Source organism: Epargyreus clarus, unplaced genomic scaffold (assembly GCF_041222505.1).
Source record: "Epargyreus clarus isolate Ecla_fem2 unplaced genomic scaffold, WU_Ecla_fem_2.2 ptg000003l, whole genome shotgun sequence".
NCBI lineage: Eukaryota > Metazoa > Arthropoda > Insecta > Lepidoptera > Hesperiidae > Epargyreus > Epargyreus clarus.
Window position 1 is genome coordinate 8,738,461 of NW_027332211.1, and position 13,929 is coordinate 8,752,389.

General features: G+C 36.3%; 1 protein-coding gene across 1 annotated transcript in view; it reads left to right on the plus strand.

The window, feature by feature from the left end:
• The window catches only part of LOC140752723 (C-Maf-inducing protein), a 46,929-nt gene extending 33,072 nt beyond the window's left edge, over positions 1-13,857 (plus strand). Inside the window, exons 7-14 of the mRNA XM_073087056.1 lie at positions 6,306-6,544; positions 7,972-8,190; positions 8,456-8,726; positions 9,031-9,129; positions 9,493-9,648; positions 10,901-11,056; positions 11,344-11,488; positions 11,989-13,857. Of these exons, the coding sequence (XP_072943157.1) occupies positions 6,306-6,544; positions 7,972-8,190; positions 8,456-8,726; positions 9,031-9,129; positions 9,493-9,648; positions 10,901-11,056; positions 11,344-11,488; positions 11,989-12,113 (1,410 nt within the window). The 3' untranslated portion in view covers positions 12,114-13,857. The remainder of the gene's footprint in view (positions 1-6,305; positions 6,545-7,971; positions 8,191-8,455; positions 8,727-9,030; positions 9,130-9,492; positions 9,649-10,900; positions 11,057-11,343; positions 11,489-11,988) is intronic.
• The last annotated feature ends 72 nt before the right edge of the window (positions 13,858-13,929 follow it).

Consider the following 13,929-nt stretch of genomic DNA (forward strand, 5'->3'; position numbering starts at 1 on the left):
AGCCTAACACTGCTGTATGGTATTGGTATTGCCGGACCATAAAAGTTTCTACCACCTTTATAACCTTTATCTGCTTGAGTGTAACGACGACAAAATTATGAATAGGAGAAAAACACGCCGAATTGTTTTGTATAATATAAATATTGCGTGCGTGAATATTCTGAATTTGTTATATCTACAGCCGTATATCTAGACGTAATGTCGTCATCTGCACAGTTACAAAACTAAATAAAATAACAATAAACTCCTTATGTCAATGAATAATTAAAACGTTTAGATTGTTAGCTAGATTACATGATGGTATAGTTGACTTACCACTGTTAAAGTATTCACTAAAGGTACCAACATAATATAATTTCACACGTAAAGTCTAGGATCGTGATGTACGTCTTCTCGAAAGGTATTATTTACTATGACACAAAATAAGAAAGAAGATCCAATAACAATTTAAACTACTGTAAAACAAGTTCAAACTTTAAGTTATTATTAAAAATACTTGATCGACTCCGAGCGAGGCTGATGAATTGTCTTTATTAAATTAAACCTTTAAACTCATTTGACCGATCAAAATGCTTACAGCTTTGCACCATTATAGTAACTGTTTTTTTTTTCTACAGTCAGCTAAGCTTCGATTCTCTTTACTTCTACAATTTTTAAAGTGAATAGCAAGTAATAGTTACACATTATGCCACAAAACAATGTAAAAAACACAGAAGACTACTCGTAAATGTTTATTAATAAGTTATAACTTACGTTAATTCACCTTTTTTTTTTTGCCTAGTCCAATACACCATTTGGGGTGATGCGAACTTTACCAAACTCCTTTTCTTCAGCTTTACCTTAATGTATCCTTCGCAAATTGTAACCTTTATCAATAACTTTAAATACACAAATTTGTAAGAGCACAAAGTCGCTTACCGATAAACAACTTACTGACTCACCACCAGAATCTAAATGTTACATTTTCATTCAATTTTGGTCCACGTCTACGGCCATCACAAGTCAAGTGTTGTTACAAAACCCCCAATAAGCAGCTTTCATTTTAGTTACAGATTCTGGGAACAAGCGCTAGGTAAATATTATTAGATAGCATCCTACTAAAAATGACAAGCGCTGGTTGAGAGTACACCTTTCAATGAGCACAATACATATCTCACTATCACGGTGTTCCAGGTGAAACTAGAAATAAACCTTACGAAATTCACGGGCCATGGAATTGCGATGGCAAAAAGTATGCTACCTGATTTATCAAACCTTTTACTTCAATAATAATCTTCATTGTGACTAGTTTTAAGACTGGGAGTTTATTAAGAATGTTAAATGCATTACAACGAATAGGTACATACAAAAGGGTAGATATCAGAACTTGTATTCACAATCGTAAAATATTTTTTGCAGCGCAATCATTTAAAACAATATGATCGTTATTAATTTACTTATTTAGCATAAGCAAGCATCGACTCTTAAAGAGTTGATATAAGCAACGAAACTGTGAAAAGCATAGTTGAAATTACTCGAAGATTTTAAAAACCCAAAACATTTCTAAAAAAATGTCGGTACCTACGAGTGTGATTGTTAAATTTTTCGCGCATAACCAAATATTTTCATATTAGTGATTCTTATAATCTTTAACAACTTTCAAAATAGCAAAATTGAAAATATAAAAACCATTGGTTTGATCATACCGGAGCGCCAATCGTTCGCCAATGAGTCTCGGCGCCAATGAGTCTTAATTACGTAGACGGTTAACATGGACGATGCTAACCTTCCACCTCAATTTTCATACCCAAGCTTGCGGTACCCAAGCTTGCGGTTGCTTTCACACGCTTGCTAAAATAATGCACATAAAATTATTACAATATTTAGACAAACCGTACACGTTACTCACGGAACCGGTTTCATCATGTGTTTCACACACAGCTCCTTGACGACCCGCGTGGCGGAGCGGTCACCATGCCGGTCTGACGCGCAGAGGGTCCCGGGTTCGATCCCCGGCCAGACAGATTTCTAAATGATGAATTTAGATTTCTGTTTCTGGGTCTGGGTGTTTGTGTATTTGTCTCTGTGTGTGTCCATAGCACCCACGATACAGGGAATCCTAGTGTGGGGCTGTGAGTGTAGAAAGCGTTTTTTTTTTTTTTTTTTTTTTTTTTTTTTTAAAGAAAAATGTCGAAGGCCTTGTCAATATCGCCTCCATTGCGCGTCCCAAACTGTCGTCAGGAGTACAGCCACGATAAATTCTTCAGTTGAACACTTCCTATACACGCGGTTGATTATCTTCTGTTACCGTTACTTTAAAACTATTACGTAATAAAAGGGCGTATCCTATCCCGATTCTGATGTGGGCGCGCCGGTAGGTAGATCTACAATGGTATTTCGATTCAACTAATTTAACCAATATTTATAAAAATATAGTTAAAATAATTAAATGAATAAGCGTTAATGCCACCATAGTAACAATAACACCCAAGCAAAACACCAAACAGTTCAGAGCACCACCGTGCCGTGCCCACTATTGGACAACTTCTGATCTGTTGACAGTTGCGCGCCCCTTTTTTATACCATGATACAGGTAGCCAATTGTTAATACGGAGCGGTAGTTCGAAATCAATATATTGTGACTTTAAAAACGGAATATTTATATATGAAATTAAGCATTCTCCCACATGTAATTTTTTTTTGTTTCAAGAATTATCGACCCTGGTCTATGTAGGAAGGTAACGGAAATTTAGTTAGTAATCTCATCAGCGTTGGAACTGTAATATCGTTACAAGTTGCGCGGTAAAATTACCGATATTTCTCCGTGACGCAGAACCTTTCGTTTTTAGTCTATAAGTATACGTTTATAAGATAGGAGGGGGTGTAAAAAAATTTGCCGATAAATTGCAGAGATTAGATAATCTTTTTTTGTCGGCCAACGTGAACCTATCTACGTCAATCCCTGGTCTCCAACGAACAACGCCCGAATCTATAAGTATTTGTATGCAAATTGAACCAACACGATGTAATCATAATCATAATCTTTATTTGCTAAATAAGGTACAATGGGTGTTAAGATAATGTATAATATCCTCTTATTTTGCCTTTACGGCAAAATGTATGTGTATTTATGTATGTGTATTTCATGACTTAATTCAGGAAGGCCTACGTGTATGTAATGCTTATATTAAGGCACGCAATACAAATATTATCACGGTAACATTTGGCTTACAATAGGTTAAGACCGAGATATTACATACGTTCAACTTATATAATTGTGTACTCATGTTCTGTTCTATTGAAGTATGCAATAAAGAATATTCTATCTATCTATCTATCTATTCACTTTTTTCCTAAAAATGCAACGTGAAAGTATAAAAATACACAATTCAGAATAAATTAGTTTCTTTTTATCGAATTCAATGTTAATTGCTGCATTCTTGCATTTCATGATGTTCATTAGTGCTCATTAATTGTAGCTTTATTAATTTTGCCGACATGCGCGAGGCTATTTTTTAAATTCAAGAAACAAGCGTGCAATCGACTTGATTGTAAGTGATCATTGCCGATCATTAACATCTGTAACTCTATAAACAACGTGATTTTTTACCTGGAGTTGATCACAAGTGCGTTGACTCTTCTAAGGAATGGGCGCCTCATGATCAGTCAGACGGCATACATACCCGAATTGCAGAACTCGCAAATAGTTGTGGCGATGGTACCTCTATCACTTTCTATATTCACTGTATATTCACTAAGGGTTACGGGTTTCCTTTCTAGGTACCTATGGTGTTTATGTGTGTCGTTGAAACCCATGACGTAGAAAGGCCTCTTGTAGTGCTATAAGAATAGACACAGTTAATTAAATTCATTACGAGATTCCGTTCGTGGCTACGTTCGCATGACTCCCTTTAATAATTCATTCACTCCACAGAGTAAGTAGTAGGATATGTAATTATGTAAGATATTGTTATTTTCTCGTGAGTTTCATATAAAATTATTACAAAACATTCATAGACCAGGGTTTGCTATTCCGAATTTTATATATTTGGTGACGCCTTTCTTATTGAAGGATTTCGATGTAGCTTGAGCAGAAATTAAAATTACTTTACTTTATATAGAAAATCCGAAATAATGTATCCCATTAATAATTATTCATTACAAAATTTAAATAAAACTCTTTTTTTGAGATCTATTAGCGTTTACTTTTTCTAAATGGGTTTTTTGAAATGGTAAGCAACTGTGCGTATCGTTTCACGATACTTCTAAGATATTGATGCGACGTCACAGGGCATCCTGACGCACAGTTTGGGGAACCCTGCCATATACAGTTATTTGTTTTTTTTTCTATTAGTTATTTTACGTATTCACAAAGTCCATATTAGCAACAAGTATTTTCCCAAGGCTGTCCTACCAAATGAAACGTTATCAGCTCGTAACAGTAATAAACGTAGGCATGAACCATTTAACTATTTTATACCTACTACCGTAATTAACAAAAGTAATAATTCTTGTGACGTCAGTAAACACACAGGTATTTGTAGCACACGTAATAAATGTAATAATTCACTTGTTATAAAATGAACGAATGAATATAAAATGAACTTGGTACTTTTTGTGAATTGCGTCGTCATCCGCGTCACTATGTAGGTACTTAATTAAATTACTATTTGTTTCCTATTTGAGTATTATGTAACATATATTTATTATTGATGGATTATTAAGATATTGAATATGGCCTACATCCTTATCCCTCTAAGAAGAGAGCCATGATCGCAGTGGGTCTGTAATTATCTCGACACACCTTTAGTTTATTCAGTAAATCTTTATAGGTTATTTAACAAATGTTTTATTTAATTTAGTTACTCTTTTGTGTTGTAAGGTTGTAGATTGCAAATAGCTGGTAGGTTGACATTTATGTAGTAGTTTTTGTGAAGGTTATTATTTTTTTGTATTTGTTTTTCTTAAACAAATGGGTGCAGTAGCACTACCATGAGTTGGCATAGAAACGCCACTATAGAAATTGTAAATAGAAAACTATTGTCATTTTGCTAGTGAATAACATAACTACTATCGTTACGGTATTTCTAGACAACGTCTGTCAAATTAATGACTCATGGGACCGAATTTGTATGGCAATAGATCATAATGACATTCGCTAGCGATTTGATTTCGATAGGTTTTTTACGTTACGAGTGGCTCACACAACGGAATTTAGTTCTACGAGTAACCACCAGAGGCGCTGTACAATTTTTCATACATTTATTTTACGCAGTCGCTAGCGAGTAATACTTTTGTAAACTCATGGTAGTGCTACAGAATACAATTGAACTTGTTAATTTTAGCACTCTAAAAACCTATTTATTTTTAGACTACGTAATTTAGTTGATAACCTAGATGAGTTTGTTATGAATATGTCTTATCTTTTCACGAGTCGTTCTATAAATCGCAGTAGAGATAATCTTTTTTTAATTGCCTAGTATAAAAATACATAAACATTGAACCTATTTATAAAAATGTATTGTAATGCATAATTGCACAAATACCTATATCACTATATAGGTAATGTATTTACCTATAATAACTATAGGTAATCTTATGTATAAAATTCTCATGTCCCAATGTTAGTTACCATACTCCTCCGAAACGGCTTGACCGATTTTGATAAAATTTTTTGTGCTTATCCGGTATCTATGAGAATCGGCCAACATCTATTTTTCATCCCCCTAAATGTTAGGGGTAGTACAACCCTAATTTTTTTTTATTTATATGGCAATACAACGTTTGCTGGGTCAGCTAGTCTTATATATAAAATTCTCATGTCCCAATGTTAGTTACCGTACTCCTCCGAAACGTCTTTATCGATTTTCACCAAATTTTATATGCATATTGAGTAGGTCTAAGAATCGGCTACTATCTATTTTTTTTCATACCCGTAAGTGATAAGGGTTGTTCGTTCTTACCATTTTTTTATTCATATGGCAACACAACGTTTGCCGGGTCAGCTAGTGTATTTATAAAGTATTTTCACTAAACATTACCACCGTAGTACTGTTTCGTAATATTATAGATTTCATTATGATCAATCTACATGTTTTTTATTGAAGTAGAAAATGACCACGCACTCCAGCTGTTAAGTGACCACTTCCGGCCATGGACATCTGTAACCAGCTCCATTATAGATTCAGATGTCGTGAACCTTTCCCGAAATCGCTTCCTGAGCTGTTACCTCTCTGAAATATAATTGTACCTAACTAGTACTAGCATTCAAAGTGTCAGATCGCTATAGTGACACCACTATTCAACATTTTCAACATTGTTTCCAGAACATGGAGAGCCCTGATTGGGAGGAGTGGGCAGAGAGTGCGACCAACGTGGCAGCGCCGCTGCTGGCGGAGCGCTGCGTGAACGGCGAGCTGTGCGCGATGCTCGCGAGGCTGTGCCGCCGCCGGCCACGAGCTGCCCCACTGCCGGCCCTAGCGCCATCTGTGCGACGAGTTCTCATGCGAAACGTGGACTTCGGACGAGCTCCCAACGCGAGGCAGTTCGTTCGGGAATATATTAGGTTCGTATAACTTAATGAACTATACCCATTATAATTTTATTTATTATAATATAGGAGTAGCAGGCGAGCATGCAGTCCACCTGATGGTAAGTAGTTACTACCGCCCATGGACATCTGTAATCAACCGCAGATAGGATTAAATATTCTTACCTAAAGTCGGCCACAGATGCGCCGCGACCCCTAGAGGACTAAGCTGGAACACCTCGAGAAAGTATCTCCCTTACCACACCAAAACGGAACACAGCAGCGTCTAACACAGCTGTTCTTAGGCAGAAATAGGTGTGGCGGTGGCGCCGACGGTGTCGAACCACAAAGGGTTCTACCACCTTCAGGAATTACAAGAATATGAGCGTTGCTACCCCTGAAAAATAAAATTGGACGTAGAATAAGTATGTTTCTCTTACCACCGGAACACAGTAGGTATAGGACGGCACACTTCTGTTATTGGGCAGAAATAGGGATTGTGTTTCCGAAGACGAATCATAAGGGTCGCAAATACCACGAAGTAAATTTCACCATTAATTTATTATATATTATGGAACAACACTAAGAATTACAGTTGTACATATTTTGTTAGGTCTTCCTGTGTTTGTTTGTGGTAGGTCTATTGTTATTTGTATCTGAAGCACCACCGAAACCACAGCTGCGTTCTATAAACGGAATTCCCTAAAAGCGTATTTTAAAACTACGCGGATATTGAATTAGGAATAACTACGTTGACGTATGATACCAAATAAGCACTTGCACATTACCACAGCACGTACAGTTATTTCCGCTTAAGTTATTAGCGCAATCAAACGACCGCGTCATTAATTAAACAGATTACGATTTTATAGAGAATTGACAATTCCGTTCATAATTATATAAACATTTAAATGAGCAATTACAACTTACTGGTAATTTAATACGTACAAATTGAATTGCAAGCAAACGTAATCACGTCTCTGATTAAGGCCAGGTTCATTAAATATAAATTAGGTACGCCAACAGAGTTTGATTTTGTTACACATATCACGGGGTTTCTGAATTTATCGTACTTTGATAAAAATGTATTTATAATATAATTAGGATTATTAAATTATTTGGAGCTAATAATTTACTTTTACTTAGGTAATAAAGACCTTTCGTAAATATGTATGCATGCTTGTTCTCACGTATGTTCGTTATTTTTTAATCTCTAAATTAAATATTCGCGGATACTCATTTTTCCTGATAATAAAATAAGTAGGTAAATTGTAAAACACCTCTCAAAGAAATTATATTTCCGTAGCACAAATTTCCGCAGACATATCTATGACGTACCTACACATAATTTTAGACGAATTATTATCAGTGTAGGGATAAACAGTAACATATGTTTTAAATGAATGTAAAAATGACATAACAGCTACCTAGCAACATGTATATATTTAGGTAATTATTTTCAGCGCCCTGAGTTCTCATAACTCCGGTAGCAGCTTAGTGCGGCGTTTCGTGGAAGTGACGCACGGCAGCCGCGCGGTGTGTCCGCACCCGCGCGCCGCGCCCAACCTGGTGGCCGTGGCACTCGCTGCCATCGACGACTACTACCGCGAGTGCACCACTCCCCACCAGTGTGAGGACAGAGAGGAAGATATCATGTGCTTTGCTGATATCTTAGAGCACATGTAAGTTGCTTTTTTGCTAAAAAGACGCGAAAGTCCATTGTAAGTTGAATATAAGTCCTTCCTAAAATCGTTTACAGTTCATGTCAGTGTTTCTTAGGAAAAAGCGTAAACACCACTTTTCAAACGAACATGCAAGATTGAAAATAATTCTGCTGGAATATAGAAATAAGCGCCGTTAATACTTATGATCGACGAACATACTTTGTAATATGATTTCATCATTATCCCCACAAATAATACATTTATGGAAAAATCTCAATTTCAGGAGCGAGTACGAGGATTGGCTCGTAGTGGTCGCCAGCATTCTCCAACCAGTGCCATTCTGCGCTGCCGCGCTCAAGTGCCCGAACGTCGCGAAACGTTTGGGCACCTTCCTGAAAGCGATGTCCGAAGACGCTCGGTGCCCGGTGCACTCGTGCGTGGCGCCGGCCAACGCGGCGCGCCCCAGCCCGCCCTCCTGGCTGCGGGTCACGGGACCCTCTAACCCATTGATCGCGCTGCCACAGAAGCAATTGTGCGAACTATGGGGAAATATGGTAAATATTTGTTTCTAATATGTAGATTTGGCTTCGTAATTCGATTGTATTCAATTTTCAATACTTTTTTCAATGTTGAAGTAATAACATTTTTTTTTATTTTAGATGATAAGTATTTTTTTATTCAACGCTGTTTAATAGGGACAAAACAAAAGAGAAAATAATAGTAATTATAATCACCTATATTATCATCAATCCACCAATTTTGGGTACAAAATGTTCTGCCCTCTAATGCGTAGCTAAATATAATTATAAGGTAAAATTACAAAAATGTGATAAAGTGTACCATTTGTTCTTATTTTAGATGAAGACCCTGTTAAACTGCTGCATGAAGCGAAAAAGTTTTCTGCAAAGCATGTGCAAACAACTACCCGATTTTCTCGTGGTGGCACTAACTGAACACGTAAGTTACAGATTTTGTAAAATTCTCTGAGTATTTTATACCACGATCACATAAAAATACGTAAACATGTAAACCTAGAAAGGTAAATTTAATTCATCATTTAGATAATAATCTGTCCGGGAATCAAACTGCATGGTAAACCGATATAGTCTTTATGCAGTGCTTGTCTTATAGTAATCGATGAAAAACTTAAATGACACTGTTCAATCAATGTGGAACTACCTCTAATTCTGCCCGTTAATAATTCCTTAGGGAAGAAATATATAAAGGTCTCTTTTTGAAATTAATACATTTTAAAATATATTATTTTATTTAAAGTAGATAACGAATGTCAATTAAATTTTATTTTTGTATTTTTTGCAGCCTGCAGCTTTAGAGGCCCTTTGTTTGATGTTAGAATGGGAAGTCGCGTCGGGCGATCAAATTCAGTTAGAAATCATTGCTGCATTGCAAGGCACTGAATTGGGGCAAGAGTATTATAAAGATCTATGTAAGAGGCAGAAGAGCCTCCAGATACTGGTATGTGTTAACATTTATTTTATACGTTTCTAGGTAAAGTTCATTAAAATCTACATACAGTTGTGGCAGGCAAAAGCATTCTCCTTACAATGTGTATTGACATACGGCAACACAGCCGCGCAGATACGAAGCAAAATATTGTATGGAGAAAATATGTTTTTGTGTGCGAAGGCTTACATCTGACTCATTCAATGTTTGTACATATAAGCCTACTTCCTTATGGGAACTCACCTACCTACTACTATTATTTAAGTACTAATAATTTCCATCTTTATAGGTATATACTTATATTACGTGTGAAACTATAAAAAGGGAATTCACCAACATTCAGGCTTGGGTACTTACGTCACTCTTAATAATCTAATTACTTGCATATATATTTTCTTTCAACAACTCTAAGGTTGTCTGGAAGAGATCGCTTTTAAGTGATAAGACCGCCTGTTGTACCGTTCATTATGTTTATGTATATTTTCGTGTATTCTTTGGTGTACAATAAAGCATTTTTGTATTGTATTGTACTCTAATCTACATGCATAGGTAAATGAATGTATTAATTAACACTAAATAACGTTACAGCTGACTAATTTATAATAGATGAGCGGTTATCATAAATGTTATTCTCATTACTATAATAAGGACTCTTTAAAGTTTTCCTGTTATATTGATATATTGACGTATGACTGCGATATTAACTTTTAATCGTAGATTTAGATTTTTTTGCTTTTAATAATACTTTTTTACGTCACTGTTTGAGTTTAAATACGTGATAGATACAGTATATAGCAGATATATTTTTTTATAATATAGGAGTATCATACGAGCATACAGTCCACCTGATGGTAAGTGGCTACTGCCGCCTATGGACATCTGTAATCAACCCCAGATAGGATTAGATATTCCTACCTGAGGTCGGCCAAAAATGCGCCGCTACCCCTGAGTACAAAGCTGGAACGCCTCGGAAAAGTCTGTCTCCCTTCAAACCGGAACACAGTAGCGCCTAAAACTACTGAACGTTATTAGGTAGAAATAGGTGTGGCGGTGGTGCCGCCGGAGTTGAACCACAGGGTTCTACCACCTTCGTCCTCACTATCCTCCTTACCTTTTCCATGCATAGGTTGTCTGGAAGAGATCGCTGCTTAGCGATAAGGCCGGCTATTGCATACGATTACATAATTATGTATTATTGTTATGATCTACTGAAGTGTGCAATAAAGAATCTATTTATCTATATATCTATCTAATACGTTACCAGCAATCGGAAGGCGGTCCGACGCGCCTGGCGCTGCCGGTGCGCGCGACGGACGCCGACGTGGCGGCGCTGCTGGAGGCGGGCGCGCTCGGCAGCCTCGAGTGCCTCTCGCTCGCCTTCACCAGCGTCACCAGCGACTGCGCGTACCACCTCATCAAGGTTAGCTGCGACCTTTCATCATATGCACCGTACAATACACACAGACTCTCAAAATATCAAATAACGCTGATCTTTTTGCCACCATCCTCATTAGAGAGAGGCTCACCCATTCAGTCATCTGTGTGAAACCATTTAGATTCATAAATGCGTGTAAAGATACTCTTAAGACGATAAACCTACTTACTAGCTTCGCTACGATTAAAAATATACACATTATAGTTTTACTAAATAATCAAGTTAATATGGCAAAAATAAATATGTACTTATACTTATCTTTTTTATTTTAGCTCCCCTCCCTCCGATATTTGAATTTATGGTCAACAAAGTTCGGTGACAGCGGCTTGGAGCTAATTGCAGAACACCTGACAAGACTGCAGGTCTTGAATCTTTGTGAAACGCCGGTGTCCGATAAGGGCGTGGAAGCATTATCAGGTACTTACTTTACCACGTTAATTTAATTTCAACTCACGTTCCCCATATACGTAATCTTAAGTGCTTAGGTATATATTTGAAACAGCAAGAGTGCTACAAAGACAGCAATGAAAAGTTCACGTAAAATTTTCGCAAAATTATGCTTGACTCGTTCAGACTGATAGCAAAAAGATACAACTGACGTCAGATAAGCGGTCTTCCAGCGTCTTCTAAAACTGACGCGGGTGTACGTGTTTGTATGGAAAAATGGTATGAGCATCAGCAGAACGCTACTGTTGCGTACAGTGTGTAGCACGCGACGAACGCCTGTGGCGACGCATAGGCCAGTAGGCCTTAGAAAACGGATGCCTTATGGACCTTATTCTAGTATGCAACAGTATCAAACGTCTCACAGTGATTTTTATTTCATTCTTATCCTATGGTTAACTGTGAGTAAATATCTATGGTATGCTTTACATAACTAAACAATAATAAAATAGTTCTATTATACATTTTCTCAGGTCTATCGAGCCTCCGCAACGTAAATTTAAATAGCACCAAGTTATCATCTGAAGCCTTCGAAATTCTTCGCCAGAGGCTGCCTCAACTTCAAGACTACGATGTCCGTTACACGGAGGCCTGGTGACAGTACCTGATGGGCTGTGAAGCCTGCGATGCGAAATCCAATCGTAAAAAACGATTCTATGATCCAATGATGTGGATAATTAAAAAATTGTAAACTCGTGTATAAATTTAAAAAAGGTAAATGCAAAATTATGTAGGTTTGACCCGCATTTAACTCTTTAATTTTTCACGTTAATGTCTTTTTACCGCCATTTACTATTTATTTGTCCGTAAATACCTGAAGAAATCAAGTAGACGACGTTATTAGAGATTAAGTTGCTTTTATAATTTATTTATGATTTAATTTAATGTGTAGGTAGATAGGTATATTTATTATAGACGACACTCGTCAAATGTAAATTATTATTAGAGTTGCATTTCTAATCCCATTATAGAATTATTGTAACATGCCGATTATACGACTTATATGTGCTTTCGACTTGAAATTTAATCTAAGAATCGAGATTACTGTAACCATAATAGTAATAAGATACATTTACACGTACGTTATTCAGATAGGTCTTATAACGTCTGTGAAAAATAGAAAGTGATTTATATGTTCTACGTATTCCATCACATAGCATAACTGCTAATGCAATCAGTCTAATGCCCGAATTTGTAATGAAGTAGATTTGTTGAATGTTTGTAATGTAATCGGTATGTGTTCTTCGTGTGAAACTGCTTCAGAAATAAGAAGCATTATTCTGTATTTTGAGAAAACAATACGATAGCTCTCATAGATATAATGCGTTGATAATTTTACTGTAAAAGTATTTATTCGTGGAGTGAGTATATTAAAGAAGTAGAAATAGTGTTACGATGTATAGGTAATATGTTAGTGTAATTAAGTTATTAGTATTATAACTATATATACAGGGCTGTGAGGAAAGATCTAATGATGGGCGCACATGAGCAGATACACTGCATCGTGGGCGAGTGCTATGGGTAAGTAAAGTTGAATAGATACGTTTGATAAATATATATTGTAAATCTACGTATGTGTCACACTATTATATTGTTATAATAAGAGTTAGTAGTTATGCACAATTGATTCTCTTATTCCAATTTTGTAATTCCGTAAGTAATAATGGAGTCAGATTGCATTGATCTCAGTAACCTGTCCTATCTTTAACTGTTTGTGTGTAGCTTTCTGCGATGTTCTTGGTAGCAAAAAATAAAAATTACAGAACCACATACTTAGATATTATCGCTAGGCTATATTTCTATCTATTCATGCACTAAATATACCCAATGTATTTGTTTAAATTCGTGGAATTTAACATTTTGATAACCTACATTTTTAGATTTAAGACTTCGGGGTTTTTCCTGTCATGCAGGTTTATATCCGTGTCTGGTCCGCATGCGTACCACTTGCGTCCTACCTTTTCATAGACACTTTTCCTGTTATACATATACCACACGCACGCGTTACTCGAAGACTGTAACGGATTTAACCACGCGTGCAGGGACACGCGTCAGGCGTAAACCACCGTGACAGGAAGATACTCTTACAGAATTATTTTTCTCCCAAGGCTATTCCCGTGACGTATTTTGTCACAATACAGTCATATTAATCGTAAGCATTACCAATGTTATGGCATTTAAACGTTTTCTCTTAAGACTTTCACTGTTACAATGTTCTCAGCTAAGTAGTCGACAAAACAGTTAATACTGCACAATTAGATATTACCTTAATAACTATGTAAAAGAGGACAAGACTTATCCAATGTAAAATGTGAGAATTTGTAATAAAATTTTTAAAAATACATGTTTAATTGCTTTATTTCGTACATTATCCATCAAATACCTACGTAGTAACATCCAATTGAATGTTCTTA